The sequence below is a fragment of the Pseudogymnoascus destructans genome, assembly GCF_001641265.1.
Source record: "Pseudogymnoascus destructans isolate 20631-21 unplaced genomic scaffold scaffold_15, whole genome shotgun sequence".
NCBI lineage: Eukaryota > Fungi > Ascomycota > Leotiomycetes > Thelebolales > Thelebolaceae > Pseudogymnoascus > Pseudogymnoascus destructans.
In genome coordinates, this window is record NW_020167534.1 from 314,392 (window position 1) to 328,091 (window position 13,700).

A 13,700-nucleotide genomic window follows, 5' to 3' on the forward strand; every position below is an offset into this window, starting at 1 on the left:
TATTTTGTGTCAAGAAACTAAACTTAATACTGACTAGTTTCTCAACTAGATCCCCGCAGTTAGCGTGATTTTCTGTGTGGTTGGTATTACCAGGTACTGTACTTCGAAGCGACACCGACAACAATTTGACTCACCCCACCACTTTCTCCCACCTCCAAACAATATAACCCAGAGAGTCGTCGGCATGGCAGACACCGTCAAAGATTCGGTTGACGCTGTCAAGGAAGGCGTCAAGAACCTAGCTGTTAACAAGAAGCAACAACAAAAGCCCAAGAAGGAGAAAAAGAGCGGGGACGATGGCGGGGCATCTGGGCCATTGGAACTCAGTCCTGAGCCGGACTTCATATCCCATAGGATCAAGATATTCGAAAAGCTGAAGGCTGAATATGAGGTCGAACTTGCCGCCAAACCCCGTGAACCGATTACGATTACCATGAAAGATGGAAGCATCAAAGAAGGTACTTCGTGGGAGACAACCCCTTCGGAGATCGCAAAGGCTATTTCGAATAGTTTACTCAAGCGCACAGTCGTCGCAAGACTCAATGGCGACAATAACCAGCTATGGGATCTCGAGCGGCCACTGGAAGAGAGCTGCAGCTTGGAATTGCTCCCATTTGAAGACGAGGAGGGCCGGAAGGTTTTCTGGCACTCAAGTGCTCATATTCTAGGCGAGGCCACTGAGAGGAGATTCGGTTGTAATCTTTGCTTTGGGCCACCGATCGATGACGGCTTCTATTATGAGATGGCCCTCCCTGGGGGCGCTGCAGTCCAGCAGTCGGATTGGAGGCCGATTGAAACACTATTCAGCAAAATCGTGAAGGAGAAACAACAGTTTGAGAGACTTGTCATATCGAAGGAGGACTTGTTGGAAATGTTCAAGGGCAACCCATACAAGCAACACGTTATCAAAGAGAAGGTTACAGAACCAAAGACCACGGTTTATCGAAATGGACCCTTGATCGATCTGTGCAGGGGACCGCATGTTCCCAATACGGGCAGGATTGAAACATTTGCGATCATGAAAAACTCAGCGTCTTACTTTCTCGGTGATCCAAAGAGAGACTCTCTACAACGCATCTATGGTGTCTCATTCCCAGACAAAAAGTTGATGGCAGAGCATAAGAAATTCCTTGAGGAGGCTGCTAAGCGCGATCATCGAAAGATCGGCAGGGAACAAGAGCTCTTCTTTTTCCATGAAATGTCACCAGGTTCAGCGATGTGGCTGCCCCACGGGGCTCGCATATACAACACCATTCAGACATTCTTGCGGGATGAGTACTGGAAGCGAGGATATGAAGAAGTTATCACTCCAAATATGTACAATTCTGAGCTCTGGAAAACATCTGGGCATTGGCAGAATTATAAGGATGATATGTTTACGTTTGATGTAGAAAAGGAGCAGTTTGGACTAAAGCCGATGAACTGCCCAGGGCATTGCTTGATGTTCTCTCATCGCGAGAGAAGTCATCGCGAGTTGCCATGGAGAGTTGCTGACTTCGGTGTGTTGCATCGCAATGAAGCGTCTGGTGCCCTTACGGGATTGACGAGAGTCCGAAGATTCCAGCAGGACGATGCCCACATTTTCTGCCGTGAAGATCAAATCGTTGATGAAATCGAAGGATTATTCGATTTCCTTCGCACCATGTATGGCCTCCTCGGCTTCACTTTCAAGATGAAGCTCTCCACAAGAAACCCTGAGAAGTTCATGGGTGACCTAGCCGAATGGGACAGAGCTGAAGCCAGCTTGAAGGCGGCTCTAGATCGCTTTGCGGAGTCTCCCGGTGGAACGCCATGGGAGTACAATCACGGGGATGCTGCATTTTATGGACCAAAGATTGATATCAAGATTTCTGACTCGATGAGGCGTGACTGGCAATGCGCAACGCTTCAGCTCGACTTTCAACTTCCTAAGAACTTTGGTCTTGAATACATGACATCAGAGGGGGCTATGAAGCCAAAGGACGAAGCAAGCAAGGGAGAGAATATTGCAGCGACAGCGGATACAGCAGAGAAGGATGTGTCTAAGAAGGATAAGGCGAAGGCCCTTACGCCAGGTTGTGCCCGACCTGTCATGATCCATCGTGCGATGGCTGGGAGTATTGAGCGCTTCGTTGCGGTTCTGATTGAGCACTTCGGAGGCAAATGGCCCTTCTGGCTCAGCCCACGGCAGATTCTGATCATCCCGGTCGGCGTTGGCTTCTACGAGTACGCGAAGGAGGTTCAAGAAGCCTTCCACAAACTGAAGTTTTTTGTCGACGTTGATCTGAGCGGTAACACTCTTCAGAAGAAGATTCGTACTGGTCAATTGGCCCAGTATAACTTTATATTCGGTATGATATCGTAACATGCACTTATTGAGGGTTGATAGCTAACATTGTGACAAGTTGTTGGTGATCAAGAAATGAAGAATAGGGAGGTCAACATCAGAAACCGCGATGACACTTCGAGCCAAGACCGGGGCAAGCCAGTTTCTCTCCAGGAAGCAAAGGAGAAGCTGATTGCACTAAGGGACGAGAAGGGCACAGCAAACCCATTCGCAGCCAACGATACTAAGGTGGCTGAGGTTTCAAAGGCCTAAACAGTGTGTAGTTCTGGTCAAGTTCATGAATATAAGCCGGATGAGAACCTATGGCAATGAAGTAAATGGTAGCTACATACAAAAAAAACCCGACTTAAACTATAACAACTGGTAGGAAAACAAAGTGAACGTAGAGATGAATGGGGCATTGAATAGTCATTTTAGGTCATGTGATGCAGATCTTGTTGATTTTGTCCCTGATCCCCGAGTTCCACTGGCTTGGAACGTCGTCATCATACGAGTATCACTATTGCCAATCTCGGCTGAGTGCCAGGCCCAGGATGTTATCGACCAAGTTTACCCCATTTACACCATAACACCACCACACCTCCATTGCCGCCCCAACGCAAATACCACTTATACTCGGTGTCGCCCAATGCCAACCAGTGTATATTTTAGTTTGTCGTCAAGCAGCTGTCGTTGTTTCACTTGACAGGCAGATATCCACTTTGCGACCAAAAACTACAACCTCGGTGCGGAGTACAGCAACGTTCTCAACTTGCCTAAATTGGTATTAATGCTTTCGACATTCCGAACTCTTTCAATATTACTGTGTCGCAGAGGAATACATCATGTCATCTCTTCCATCGGGAAGCCGTGCTACACAGCAACGTGCAGAAACAGGATATAGCACAAGTACAAAAGCCCGTCTGCTGCTGTCAACCAACGACTCGAGCATACCAGACCGCAGTCTGATCGGAGGAAATGGTGTTGATCAGTCGCCTTTATCACAGAACGCTTCCTATCAAAGCTACGGAAAATTCAATGAAGAATGGGACGCCAGCCAGCGGGGCAGCTCGATCATTGACAGTGATCGCTACCATTTGAAGCATACGCCCTCTGTTATGTCACAAGGTGACCCATTGCTCCCACGTCGAGGGGGGACACTTAAAAAGAAAGCATCGCTCAGGCGAAGCAGTAGCCGTCGGAGTTCCCGAGCTGGTAGCGTAAGGAGTTTGGCTTTGCAGCCAGAACCATCGGATGAGATTCACAGCGCATTCTATTCTCCTGTGCCGACTACCGGTAACCCAACAGAGGCGCTTGCGAATAGATTTACAGGTACGTGTATTATCCACGCAGGTTTCTCTCCATGTTATAAAAGCCGTTGCTGATGTTGGCGTGAGCAGCGTGGAGGAAATTTTTGAAGGATCTCATTGTCTACTTTAGAGAGATCCAGAACGGATACGACCACAGAGGAAAGACCATCTTGAAACTATCTAATGTTGCCAACAATATCAGTGCGCCTGAGAATTTCCTCCAGTCTAATGGTATCAACGAAGCAATGCAGATACTACGTGATTACCACAAACAGGCAATCACTGAATCGAGCAAAGCTCGAATGATCCAAGAAGACGTGGTGCAGGCCTTGACTGGTTTACGAAGTGATCTTCAACAAAAGATCAAAGAGATCAAGAATTTGTCTGGTGACTTCAAAAACTCCGTTGACAGGGAAATGGATACTACAAGAAGGGTTGTGCGCTTACTGGGAGATTCGCTAGGCCAATCCGACATTGATGCATCGCAGATGACGGGAAAACAAGATCCGTACTTGCTGAGACTAGCAGTTGAGCGCCAGCTCGAGAGGCAGATTGATGAAGAGAATTATCTCCACCAGGTAAGCTAACACTAACACAGTAAATAATGCCAGACTCTAACATATGAAGGCATATCTTAACTTGGAAACATCTGGCCGAGAGCTTGAGTCTATTGTAGTGGGAGAAATCCAGAAAGCTTACAACGCTTACACCGGCATACTGAAACGTGATGCCGACGAGGCATACACTGCGATCCAGAACCTCAGAACGGGTCCGATTGCGATGCCTAGAGACTATGAGTGGAACAGTTTCATCGAGTCAGATGAGCACTTTGTTGATCCCAGAGTCCCTATGCGCAGTGTTGAAAACATTCACTACCCAGGCCGCGACCACGAGCTTGCCCAGGAAGTCCGAGCGGGTTTGCTGGAGCGTAAGAGCAAGTACTTGAAGAGCTATACTGCCGGGTGGTATGTGTTGTCACCGACACATCTACATGAGTTCAAAACTGCGGACAAGTCTCAAGCTCCTATAATGTCCCTTTATCTCCCTGAGCAGAAGCTTGGATCCCATTCCTCGGAAGGTGGGTCGTCGAACAAATTCATGCTAAAAGGACGCCAAACTGGATCTCTCCATAGAGGCCATTCCTGGGTGTTTCGAGCGGAAAGCTACGATACGATGATGGCTTGGTATGATGATATCAAGTCATTGACAGAAAGTGCACCTCAGGAACGAAATGCATTCGTTCGTTCACACGCCCGAAGCTTCAGTGCCTCCCAACGAGCAGCATCTGTAAGCAGTGACGGGGTTATGGACGAGGAAGATGAGGAGCCGTTCTCAACAGTTTCAAACTCTGCTGTCGTGCAAGTTGCCAATAAACAAGAAAACGCCAAGCGACCGGAACCAGGTGGGAGATTCCCGTCCGACATCCAGGTCGACCCTTCTCGTGGCTTACAAGTACCTCTTTCGCCGTCTAGTGCAAACTCAAGCTTAGGGAACAATGAAATTCGGAACGAAACTTCTACTACTTCAAATGTAGCTGGAGGCGGTAGTGGTGAATATTTCCCGGAGCATCGCATCATCTCTCGAACATCATCACATTCCGGACACGGCACCTCAAATGGGGCTAGACCATCGCACGCGACACAACTAGATCAATTCGCCGTCGAGGATGGGCTAAACCCTTACACTTATCAACCGCTTGGAAATCAGAACCCGCAGGGCTCACCCGTGACGAATAAAACGGCCGTCGATGAAAAGGGGTTAGCTGAACATAACGACTACCAACAGATTCCTGCTCCCGAACGTCAATTCAACCAATCGCCCCCCAATTCTCGGGTAGAATATATGGCCGTAAATAACGGCCCCGCATTGCAGGAACATCTTGCACAGGCAGGGCCTACCACGACTGGGAATGAGGCCACAGGTCTTATGACGGCATCTCAGGCAACTGTCCACCCTGTCATCTCAGACATGGCGAACGCCAACACTCATTCACAGCCATATTTGGATTACTCCTCAATCGTACCATCAGTGGCTGGGCTAAATACTATCACTGCTGTGAATCAGATAGCAGAGCAACGTCCCGAGTATCCAGAGTCGAAAATTCTGGAGCAAGTGACAAGCTTTCCAAACACAACCCATGAAAGCCACTCGTTTGCCGGGCATCGATATGCTGACAGTGATACGTCTTCTAAAACCACACACATGCATATTCCAGGGGAATATCCTTCCCAGACGCCAACCTCTTTGGATCACTGAGGATATATCGCCTCTGTGGAAAACCCCTTCTGTAGTTCTCGAGGTCCCTACTTTGGCTTTCTACAGCGGCTGGTTCCTATACTGCCGCTAGTCACTAAATGGAAGCTTATCCGTTGGCCTCATAACCACCACCCGTTCCTCAACCTACGGCTCCGCAGCTCCAGCTGGCTCCTCAACTTTTAGCTCCTGTATTTCCAGAGGCTTCTCGGTTTTGAGCTCGTCATTTCCGAGGGCACTGGTTTTATCGACGAAATATCCCTCCGGACAACAGGCCAGCAAACTCGCCACTCGTTTCGGGGCACAGGAACACGTAAGTCATGTATATAACGAAGACTATACTGTGTTCTCTCATAGATAGATAGAAGCAAATCAATCCAAACTTGACACGTAACATCAGGTGCTAGTTTACACGAGGGTTTTGATCTGCATGAAAATGCCCGACTTTCTAACAAAATTACCACTAGGTGATATTTAACAGTGTTGAGGGATATGATTTAGTGAAGTTATTTCCTGTAAACAAAGTTAGGTTAACCGCGAACCTACATATCCCAAGTCTGTAAATGTAGGTAGGTTCATTTGGCTGCGGAAATTGCAATGTTGCAATTATATTAATTTAACCTACAGTCGAGTCTACAGACATAATAACTAACAAGGCGGCAAGACCGGGCCTAGCCGACCAAGGTTGAAGGCAGAAAACAGCTTCTCGTCATTCGACTTTGAAGCAACCGTTTTGGCCATCAGAATATGGGGGCCCTCCAGCTCCTTGTTACCGACGATGGCTTATATTCTTTTGTCCACCCTCCCTTTTCTTCCCACTAAATCTCCATGCTCGATCCTCCTCTCGCTCTCTTTCCTCCTCCAAAGTACAGTTCCTTTGGGGCAGGCTCCTCCCAACATCTCCTATTTTCTCTTCTGATCACCAAGACCGTCGTTGTCGTCGTCTCCCTTAAATTGATGATATGATATGCGGCGTCGCCAGCTCTCACGAAGCTCCTCTAGCAGCAATGTGTCAGACTCCGAGAGCTGCTTCGATGTAGATAAGGTTGGGGGGAGGGACTCCGACACTAATCCGACAGATGTTGATATCGATGTGGAGGACGGCGGCTGGGGGCGGTGACTCTGACACTAACGTAGGTCATGGCGTAACGGGGGTAATGGCGTAACGGGGGTAGTGGGGTCGGAACCACCCCATCAAACCACTACCACCTTTAAAAAATTGAAATTGTTCAATTACTACTAGGCTAATTCATCTAAATCGCTGTCATATATCTCTTCTTCACCCCCTCTGTCTATTTCCTCAATTGTAGCTTCCTCTATAAGTCGTGGTGTTGTTCTAGGCCTCTGTGAAGCTGTTGCTGTTGCTGCTTCTGCTTCTGCTACTTGCGACCGGAGTTCTTCTGTAGAGATGTGGAATTGACCCTTCAAAACAGCTCTTTTACCCTTCTTTTGCTCCCTTCTTTTCTGAATTATGTTGCACAAGTTATCCGTCTCTCTTTGCTGTAGTATGTGGCGTGTGTTAAGCCTCTCTGTCTCATCTGCTAACTTATGAATATATCGCTTTGTAGGAGTGTTCAAAACACCACCACGACTTATTGTAGAAGAGAGAACTGTATTTGCTTTGTGAAGTGTCTGAAAATGAGGAGGACTGCTATTCAAAAATACTTTCTCAAAAATATCATGCTCTGTTGGAGTCCTTGGCCGTTCTAAGGGTGCGTCTGTTGTAGGAAGTGTAGCTGCGCGTATGACTGTCTGTGGCTGGAATGGCTGTAACCCACTCCCTCTCCAAGCAGAATTAATATTTAAAATTGAAAAAGCAGCTGCTCTTGCTTGTATGTATGCATCCATCCATTCCAACTTCTGTATGCGTAGTAGCTGCAGGCGAGAGAGAGCAGTTGTAAGGTGTTTTTTCAGAGGTCCAAAAATTGCAACATCAAGTGGTTAAAGTATATGTGAGGTATGTGGAGGTATTATAAGGAGCGATATTCGATTCTGTATGCAGTGTGATATGAAGTTTCCGCTTATATGGCTATCATGGCCATCGCAAATAAGGAGCCTTTGTTGTAGCTGTCCATTTTGTGTTGCTTTTGCTCTTGTAGAAGGCTCAAAAACGCGTTTTAGCCACTCTAATCCATGAAGATTGCTTGTCCACCCTTTTGTATTTGCAGAGAAGTGCCATTTGCTTATAACCTCCTTTGGAATCCAGCTCTGTAGTATATTCTGTCCCTTGAAGATAATGAGGGGGTCGGTGGTTGTTCCATCCATGCAGATGCACTCAACAGCAGACACCCATTCCTGCCGGCCTGGATGGGCTTGAAAACGCGTCCTAAGGCTTGAATCCACGATAATTCTTGTTGATTGCATTGTTCCAATTGAAAACCCAGTCTCATCCATGTTGTAGGTGTTGTGATTTTCGATTTTTAGCTCTGTTGTGAGGCTCTTGTACGCGTCAAACCACGCCTTCAACACCTGCTTTGTGACCCCATTCATCCTTTGTGCCTCAACCCTCCTTCCTAACTTAACACGTAAGTTAGGATGCCTTTGAATGAACCGTGGCACCCACTCTTGCCCAAGAGGTAAGTTAGGGATTTGAGGTTGTGTCTGTTGAGTTGGTCGGGTCTGCTGAGTTGGTCGGGTCTGCTGAGTCGGTCGGGTCTGCTGGGTTGGTCGGATCTGCTGCTGAGCCGGTTGGTTTGATGGGGTCTGCCAAGCCACTAGTTAGAAATAGCCGAGTCTGCCAGTCTATAGCAGGTTTGATGGGTTGGTAGTTGACCTGACTGAGCTGGTCAACTAACTCTGTAGGTCGGCTCACCTGGGTTTGGAAGACCCGACACTTGTTTGACCGGACTTCCTCTGCAACCTCACGTAATATCCGATGGCTAGGAGCTTAACCACTTCCAGTAAGCTCTTTAATCCACTTTGAGAGGGTCTGCTCTTGAGTTTTTGATAGGAGTTGCTGGTGCTGGCGTGCTTCTACACGTGTGTGCCTTCCATTTATGCGACAGCGGAGGGTCTCCTCTGGTAGCCCTAAAGCTTTTGCAGCAGCATATATTGATTTGTATTGATTTGATTTAATAGCTAATATAGCTTTTTGAATTTGAATTTCGCGTTCTTGAGCCTTTATACTCTTCTGACGGACCATTCTAGCATAGTAGTAGTAGTTAATAGGGTTGTAGGTTTGATGGGGTGGTTCCGACCCCACTACCCCCGTTACGCCATTACCCCCGTTACGCCATTACCCCCGTTACGCCATTACCCCCGTTACGCCATTACCCCCGTTATGCCATGACCTACGTTATGTGGAGGTACTTATGCTTGCGAAAATTAGAACCTTAATAACTCCTTTATAAAAAGGCTAGAGCGTATTCCTTGTATATATAGGAACTTTAAATAGTCATCTACTATATCTAAAGACGCTAATAAAACTAGTGTCTTTTTACATAAGTTACTACAGGTTTTAACTTTTGCCATATAAATTTTTAGTATGGCAAATCTAAAATTGTTAATAACTACCTAATAAGGCTAGCTTACATGCTAGTGTTTTTAATTATAACATATAAGTATATAAATTATCTAAGTTTAATAACATTAAGCTCTAGCAAGTCAATTAAAGTAATTATTACAAGTTTGAATTATATATCACGTGATGTGAATTTGCTTGTGAATTTACCTGTAAAATTGAAATAGCCGGTCTGGCCATGTAGCCGGTCTGACCACGATCTACGTTAATCCTCTTAGACTATTACTCTTTATAGTCTTATTTCTTATAGCCGAATTTGCTAGAGTGTAAGCTCTTCTTATTAAGTAGTTATTTATAGTTTAATTTTTACCATATAAATATTTTATATAGTAAAATATAAGCTTTAATATCTTTTGTAAAACAAAACTAGTACTACTAGCATTTTTACACATGTTAGAGTATGATATAAAGAGTAATAGTCTAAGAGGATTAAGCGTTATAAGCATTATTACAAAAGTTATTAACGTTTTAATTTTGGTCATGTGACCTTGATTTTGGTGGGGTGCGGGTGGCTCTGGCAAAGCGTCCCGTTACGCCATCCGTCCCATTACGCCACGAGTTACGTTATTGCTAGTGTGATTATTATGCTTCTATTAGTAGGAGAAGATTGCTCATACAAATATTTGTATGAGGAAAACTTAACCCTTAAATTAGCATTGCAAAAAGACACTAGCAATACTAGCGTTTTTATATTAGGTAAAGGCCTATATATAGAACCTAAATATTGAACAGCTAAGCCTAACGATTTTTATCCATGGAGCTATTTAAGGTTTTAGTTTTGGATGTAGAAGTACCTTTCCATACAAAGTTGTATATAAGGGTACTTATCGCCGCTTACGCCAGATCGCCGCTTACGCCACGACTTACGTTAGTTGTAACACCCAAAGAACAAAAGGGGTGAACTTACAAAGGTTGGTGACAGATGGAAAAATTGCTAGAACTTGTATATTAGTAAAATAAACACAATACCATTACTCTACAGCGTTACTGTAGGGTTAAATCAAATGTAAAGAAGATTGAACTTACCAATGTTGCTAGACGCGTTATCTCAGAATTGTTGTAGAAGTTAGGATCGAATTCGAAGTAAAAAGTGTTGTTGCAAACAAAAAAAACTCCATTTCTTGTTCCAAATCTGGACGTGTCAATAACAAAGAATAGTATGAGTAAGTTAGCAAAGAAACCACCCTTACATTTGATTAACGTAGGTCGTGGCCATACCGGGGCCATGGCCATACAGGGATGGTGAGGTAAGCGAGCACTTAACTAACCCATCAAACCCATCAACCAACACACCAAACCTATCAATTACCCCATTATTATGGTACGCAAACGGAGTTTAAAAGCTCAAGAACGCGATATTCTAATACTTGAAGCAGTAGCTGGAGTAAAATCTGGTTTATATAAAACTGCAAATGCTGCTGCAAAGGCCTTACATCTAAGGCCTGATACAGTTGTTAGCCACATTAAAGGGCGACATACCTCACATAAAGAAGCACATTTAAAACATCAATTACTCTCCCAAACCCAAGAAAAGACCCTTTTAAAATGGATCAAAAATCTTACTGCAAATGGTTACGCTCCTAGCCATCGCATATTACGTGAGGTTGCAGAGGAAGTCCGGTCAAACAAGTGTCGGGTCTTCCAAACCCAGGTGAGCCAACCTACAGAGTTAGTTGACCAGCTCAGTCAGGTCAACACCAACCCATCAAACCTGCCATAGACTGGCAGACTCGGCTATTTCTAACTAGTGGCTTGGCAGACCCCATCAAACCAACCGGCTCAGCAGCAGTCCCGACCAACTCAGCAGTCCCGACCAACTCAGCAGTCCCGACCAACTCAGCAGACCCGACCAACTCAACAGACACAAACTCAACAACCACAACTCCAACTACCTAAGTTACCACTTGGGCAAGATTGGGTGCCACGGTTCATTCAGAGGCATCCTAACTTACGTGTTAAGCTAGGAAGAAGGGTTGAGGCACAAAGGATGAATGGGGTCACAAAGCAGGTGTTGAAGGCGTGGTTTGACGCGTACAAGAGCCTCACAACAGAGCAAAAAATCGAAAACTACAACACCTACAACATGGATGAGACTGGATTTTCAATTGGAACAATGCAATCTACACGAATTATAGTCGATTCTACACTTAGGACACGTTTTCAGGCACATCCAGGAAGGCAGGAATGGGTCTCTGCTGTTGAGTGCATCTGCATGGATGGAACAACCAGCGACCCCCTCATTATCTTCAAGGGACAGAATGTACTACAGAGCTGGATTCCAAAGGATGTTATAAGCAAATGGCACTTCTCTGCAAATACAAAAGGATGGACAAGCAATCTTCATGGATTAGAGTGGCTAAAACGCGTTTTTGAGCCTTCTACAAGAGCAAAAGCAACACTTCCAAATGGACAACTACAACAAAGGCTCCTTATTTGTGATGGCCATGACAGCCATATAAGTGGGAGCTTCATATCACACTGCATACAGAATCGCATATCGCTCCTTATACTACCTCCACATACCTCACATATACTCCAACCACTTGATGTTGCAATTTTTGGACCTTTGAAAAGACACCTCACAACAGCCCTCTCACACCTTAATGAGGCGCAGCTCCTATGCATACAGAAAGCAGAATGGATGGATGCATACATACAAGCAAGAGCAGCTGCATTTTCAAATTCAAATATAGCTTCTGCTTGGAGAGGGAGTGGGCTACAGCCATTTCAACCACAGACAGTTATCCGCGCAGCTACGCTTCCTACAACAGATGCAGTAATAGTGCGGCCAAAGACTCCAACAGAGCATGACATTTTTGAGAAAGTATTTCTGAACAGCAGTCCACCTGATTTTTCAACACTTCACAAAGCAAATACAGTACTCTCTTCTACAATAAGTCGTGGCATTCTCAACACTCCTACAAAGCGATATATTCATAAGTTAGCAGATGAGACAGAGCGGCTCAATACATGCCACATACTACAACAAAGGGAGACAGATAACTTGCGCTCAATTATTCAGAAGCGCAGAGTACAAAATAAGGGCAAGAGAGCAGTTTTGAAGGGTCAATTCCACATCACAACTGAGGAGTTGCAGTCGCAAGTAGCAGAAGCAGAAGCAGCAACAACAACAACTCCACAAGTTACAACATCTATAATTGATCTAATTGATGATGGGAGTGAGGAGGAGCTATTTGACAGTGATATAGATGAATTAGCATGGTAATGGTAGAACTATTTTCAATTTTTTTGAAGCTGCTCATATTTTGAAGGGGTGGCTTACCCCACCATCCCGGTATGGCCATGGCCCCGGTATGGCCACGACCTACATTACCTCTGATTATTAACTTCCTTTTAGATTTCCAAATTTATTGACTATACCGACCCTGACCAGTAAGTAGTTGTGCCCCTACTTTCAAAAGACGTCCGCCTTGTTAGCACATTGAAGTACTCTCACAACAGTATAATCAAAGCCAGTGCTAACAGTAACGCCCTATAGTAACGCTCATCAGCTCCAAATCGCCTCTAACGCAACTTTACCATGTCGTCTCCAGCCACTGCGAAGTCATATGAGGAGAGACGCGCAGAAGTCGTTGCAGCTACTGCCCACACCATTGAGCTCGCTCAGAATGCGGACCGACAGGTATAACAATCCTACCATCCTGATATCAATTGTTCTAGAGCTGATAGCAAAGCTAGGCTATGAGCCATGCACGCCGTACCCGCCAGGGTAAAGATGACTGGGAGGGCCTTACGGCCAATGAACAAGCTGCCGTGTTAGCTACAACGCAGCAGGATATCATGGACAGGCGCACCGCTCGTGGTATTGACGCCAATTCCCGCCTCACAGCCGCTATTAATGATGAGAGTGCGGCTATTGCGGCCATTAATGCAGAGGAGCTGGAGGAGAAGTTGAAGGCCCTACCAAAGGGTGAAGGCAAAGCTGTAAGTAATAGCTAAAACATGACGATACTATCTAACATAATGGTTAGACTGGCAAGACATCGACTAGTGACAGCGGTGAAGAAAATACCTTAAAGGATAGCCTCAACGGCTTCATAGTCGGGGTTCGTGTAGAGGAGGAGGAGGAGGTGGAGGAGGAGGAGGAGGAGGAAGAAGAGGAGGAGGAGGAGAAGGAGGAGGAGGAGTAAATTCACGTCGTATACTGTACTATAGTATACTAAACCAATGGAGTTTTTGTGGTTACTGAATTCCATTTTGAGATCTTCTGCCGTTACTATCTGCCGTTACTATCTAATAAAACTATTTGTCAGTACTCCGAATAGTGACTACTGTACTCATAGTAACGGCC

At 45.5% G+C, this 13,700-nt stretch overlaps 3 protein-coding genes across 3 annotated transcripts; all 3 read left to right on the top strand.

Moving 5' to 3' along the window:
- Window positions 1-184: 184 nt before the first annotated feature.
- On the top strand, window positions 185-2,578 carry THS1 (threonyl-tRNA synthetase; the record flags this gene model as incomplete). The annotated part of the gene is made up of 2 exons (XM_024468250.1): window positions 185-2,330; window positions 2,385-2,578. 2 exons carry the CDS (start codon window positions 185-187, stop codon window positions 2,576-2,578), a joined length of 2,340 nt encoding a protein of 779 aa, XP_024322536.1.
- A 572-nt stretch (window positions 2,579-3,150) lies between these two features.
- VC83_04622 (uncharacterized protein) lies at window positions 3,151-5,871 on the top strand (the record flags this gene model as incomplete). The annotated part of the gene is made up of 3 exons (XM_024468251.1): window positions 3,151-3,637; window positions 3,706-4,193; window positions 4,243-5,871. 3 exons carry the CDS (start codon window positions 3,151-3,153, stop codon window positions 5,869-5,871), a joined length of 2,604 nt encoding a protein of 867 aa, XP_024322537.1.
- Window positions 5,872-12,929: 7,058 nt separating this feature from the next.
- Window positions 12,930-13,539, top strand: VC83_04623 (uncharacterized protein; the record flags this gene model as incomplete). The annotated part of the gene is made up of 3 exons (XM_024468252.1): window positions 12,930-13,031; window positions 13,088-13,333; window positions 13,381-13,539. The coding sequence occupies 3 exons, from the start codon at window positions 12,930-12,932 to the stop codon at window positions 13,537-13,539; spliced, it is 507 nt and encodes a 168-aa protein (XP_024322761.1).
- Window positions 13,540-13,700: the final 161 nt, after the last annotated feature.